Genomic DNA, 4,370 nt, shown 5'->3' on the forward strand with positions numbered 1-4,370 from the left:
AGTTCTACTCTGTCCGGTTGGGTTGCTATGAGTCGGAATTGACTCAATGGCAGTGGGTTTGGTTTGCTTTAGAACCATGGTGACTCTAAGCCTGCAGAGAGAGAACATAGCCCACACTATCACAGCTAATTCTGGCTTAACTCTTCCCCTTGGTTTCATTCGGGTAGGAAGCATGTGGAACAATCTAGGTAGTGGCTGCTGTTTGAAAAGACCCATGAACATGTGCATGGGCACACACATAACACACACACACAGGGGCTCACCACGTTCATCAGATTCTCATGGTCTCCACTGTGAGGCCTTGGCTTCTTCTCTCTGAAATGGAAAATAAAGTGTGGCTATAATGACCAAGGCGGCACTGGTGATTCTGTGGTAGAACTGTTGCTTTCCATGAGGGGGACCTGGGTGTAAGTCCCAGGCCACACATTTCATGTGCGGCCACCACCTGTCTCTCTCATTTCAAAAACAAAGTTCATTTTGCCAAGGAAGAAAGAAACACACAGTTACTTGAGGCTATAAATACCATCAGTTATTTCTGGGTGTTAGGAATATGAGGTGATTTAGTCACAGCCAGACTGGTCCACCTCTCTTGAGCAACCCTTCTTCCAGGACTAGAAAACAGAACTTCACAAAGAAAGGATCGAGGCAGGTCCTGCGTAGAAACTGTTTATATCTAGAATATAATTTTTTTTTTTTTATCCTTGAGAAAATGCAGACAACTATTTCTTCACTTTACTTAACTCTATTTTTTGCAAAGTCAGACACTGCAATGGACTTGAGAAAATAATCATAAATCTAATGCAAGTTTTGGCACGTCAGGAAGGGTACATGCTCTCAGAATGAGTCATCTGTGCTTCCAGTCCATGGAAAAGTCTGTAGAGTAAAAATAGAGTCTGTTTTTACTCTGGGCAGGATAAGGAAAGCCTTTAGTAGTAGACTCTATTTTCCATATCTATAAGGCAAGAGCAACACCTAGTGGGAGACTGAATAATGACAGAAGCAGTCCTGCCAAGCACAGGGAGCCGGCACTCAAAGCTGAAAACCCAAACCAAACTCACCACCATTCAATCTATTCTTATTCATAGCAATTAGGGTAAAGCAGAACTACCCCATGGGGTTGCTAAGGTTGTCAATCTTTGCAGAAGCAGACTGCTTCATCTTACTCCCATGGAGCAGGTGGTGGTTTCAAACCACTGACCTTTTGGTTAGCAGCCCAATGCTTTACCACACTCACTGCCGCAGAGTTGGATCCGACTCATAGCGACCCCTCCCTTCAGTTTCCGAGGTGGTATCACTAAGGCACTTAACTGCTAACCATAAGGCTGACGGTCCAAGCCCAACAGCCACTCCTCGGAAGGAAGGTTGGGCAATCTACTTCTGTAGTGATACTGCCTCAGAAACCCAAGGAGGGGTCACTATGAGTAGGGTCCCACTCGATGGCACATAACAACAACAACATCACTACAGAAGTAGATTGCCCAACCTTCCTTCCGTGGAGTGCCTGGTGGGTTTGAACCACCAGCCTTCTGGTTAGCAGACAAACACCTTAGGCACTATGCCACCAGAGCTCCTACCACACCACTAGAGTTTCTTAAAAGTTTATGACTCAATTCATTTCTTCCTGGTCAATTGATGGCTTTTCAGTGGAGGACTGCATCCTAATTGGTTAAGGATTAGGAAGCTATTTGGGATCATCAGCCCAACATTTCCCCTCTTGACAGAATTTTATGGTAGGAATTCATATCCAGACTTTTAAAAGACGCTTATGGCAATTTCTTCTGAGGTTACTGAGGAGAACGTTTTGGAAGAGAGCTGGCTAATTTTCAGCTACTTCCATTCCACACAGGGCTCTCTGTGCATGCTTGTGGACACATTGCAACACGGCTAAATGTCTGGAAAACATCACTCCTGGCTAGAAAAAGCTTCACTTCTCTCTGAGCAAAAGATCTTTTTCTGGGGGTAGTCAGTAAACAGTAACAAGTTGCTGTCCAGTAGACTGTTTTCTAGGGTGTTGATGTTTTACGAGAGAGAAAAGAATTCTTTAAAAAGACATAAATGATAGTATTTTCCTATACAGCATCTCTGTCTCTCTTTCTTTTAAAATACTTTTCTTTTTAATCTGTTTCTTAAAAACCAACTGAAGTTCTAGATTACAAATTCTTAAACAAGAGTTCTCAGTAACTTCTAAGTGGGGGCAAACAAAGTATCTTTAATGCACATAACACTCACATTGTGAAATGGCCAAGAACGGGAAAAAGCCAGCATACATTCCAACAAGAATGTGCTCAGAAGAATGGCAATCATTTCATTCTAGGAAGTTATAAATAGAAGGGTGCCCAAATAAGACATGAATTTTCATTTAATTAATGAAAAAATTAATTATTGAGAGAGGTAAATTAATTTCTGTGAAAGTCTATACCAAGTTGCTGTTAACATCTATACCATGGGATTTCATTTATAACAGAATTTTCACATAACGAGTCTTCTGGGCTTCCCCCAAGGAGGTCTGGTGGTACATGGCTTAAAACATTAGGCTGCTAACTGCAAGGTCACTGGTTTAAACCCACCAGCTGTTCCATGGGAGAGAGATGAGGCAGTCTGCTTACGTAAAGATTTACAGCCTTGGAAACTCTATGGGGCAGTTCTACTCTGTCCTAAAGGGTCAGTATGAGTCAGAATCAACTCCATGGCAGTGGGTTTGGGCTTCCCCCAGAGAGCCAAGGGACATGCAAAGAGAAGTTTGTTATCTTCTTTCTCACAATACACCTCAAACTGTGCGACAAGGAACTAACCCCACACCACTTCATCATGTACTGTCTGACCTTGGGCAAACCAGATGGCCCCCAGGGTCACCAAGTTATACAGGAAATCCAGTCACTAAAAATATCCAGTAGGAGGTCCACCATGTTCCTGCGATGGGAATGTTTTCTGTTCTTCAAAGAGGTAACAAGCAAGTAGTATTGGGTGGCCTCTTGAACAATGACTGACAAGCATTTTTTCTCTCAAAACAAGCCTTACCGAAAATCACTAGTTCCATAAGGTATGTTCTGGACAATAGCTCTAGGGGAGCGAGGAGGAGCTATGCTTGGGACATCTTAAGCTGAGAAGTGGTAGAGTGGAGCAGTGAAGAGAGCAAAACCTCTGGGCCAGGTTGCTTGGGTCCCAGCCCAGTTCTGTCACTCACTAGCTGTGCTGCATGTTGTTCACTGTGATTCAGTGTTTGAAATCTGTTAAACGGGGATAACATTAGTCCCTACCTCATGAGGTTGTTTTACGCATTGAAATAAATAATAATAATAACCTATGTGTAATATCCGACATATTGGTGAATGGTTGAATGTTATCCCACTTTGATGAGGAACAAGGCAAAGATAAAAAAAAAAATTAAAAAGCCTTCAGGGTACAGCGAGTATGTCCCTTTAAGGCTGCAGGAGACAGTTCTGGGCGCTCACCTGTCACAGCTGGAGCACAGAAAGATGAGGAAGGTGATGAGGAGAAAAGTGGCCACAGCTGCCAAACTTCCCCACAGAATGATGTGCAGCTCCCCGCTGTCACTCAGCAGACTCCCTGCAGGCCCCATGGTGGCAGCCAGGATGGCACAGCTGGGGGAAGTAAGTCAGGCCCTCACGGTGTCAACATCTCAACACCGCAGAAGTGTGCGTCTTCCTGCAGAGAGAGCAGCATTATTTGAAACAATTTCCAGTGTAAAGTTCCTGAATCTTGTCATAGATTCATGTCGGGAGAAAGGGTTGAAGCAAAGCCAAGGGGGTCCAGCTCCAGTGCACAGAAGAGAGCACTGGACCGGATTCAAACCCCACCTTGGGCCAGGTCCTCTATTCTCAGGGCACACAGCAGGGTGACTGGGAAAGCACAGGTGTGTAGCTTAGCGCTAGAAGCAATGGATATTGTATTACTGTTTCAATATGCTTTGGGGATGGATTCTTTTTTTCTTTTTTTTTAATCCTTTATGAATATTGATACATAAACCCTCACAAAATACTAGCAAATCAAATCCAACAGCATAATAAGAGGATTTTACAGCATGATCAAGTGGGGTTGGGGATGGATCTTGATGAGCTTTTCAAATAAAGTAAGATTCCAAGTACTGTACAGCAAATACACACATGCTTATTCAGATGCCTTTTTTTTTAAAACCAGAGCAGTACAAAGCATTTCTTACAGCTTTCTCAAATAAGCAATTCATTTTCTGTCCTCCTTGTCTCCCTACTTTGTGTCCTTGTCTCCCTACTTTGTGTCCCAAGCCCCCTACTTTTCTCCAAGATGGTTTATGGTCACTTCAGCCAAGGAAACAGACTGACTTTATATATTCACTTGCATAAACATTTATCAAGGAGCCCTAGTAGTGCAAT

The 4,370-nt window shown here is 43.3% G+C and overlaps 1 protein-coding gene across 1 annotated transcript in view; it reads right to left on the reverse strand.

Annotated features, from left to right (window-relative positions):
- The window catches only part of PAG1 (phosphoprotein membrane anchor with glycosphingolipid microdomains 1), a 21,414-nt gene extending 17,828 nt beyond the window's left edge, over positions 1-3,586 (reverse strand). Inside the window, exons 1-2 of the mRNA XM_007944654.2 lie at positions 3,453-3,586; positions 264-315 (exon numbers count right to left, since the gene is read on the reverse strand). Coding sequence (XP_007942845.1) covers positions 264-315; positions 3,453-3,580 — 180 coding nt within the window. The 5' untranslated portion in view covers positions 3,581-3,586. The remainder of the gene's footprint in view (positions 1-263; positions 316-3,452) is intronic.
- Between the last annotated feature and the right edge of the window lie 784 nt (positions 3,587-4,370).

The sequence above is a fragment of the Orycteropus afer genome, unplaced genomic scaffold (genome assembly GCF_000298275.1).
Source record: "Orycteropus afer afer isolate SDZICR_OR568_19922 unplaced genomic scaffold, OryAfe1.0 scaffold00129, whole genome shotgun sequence".
Classification (NCBI taxonomy): domain Eukaryota; kingdom Metazoa; phylum Chordata; class Mammalia; order Tubulidentata; family Orycteropodidae; genus Orycteropus; species Orycteropus afer.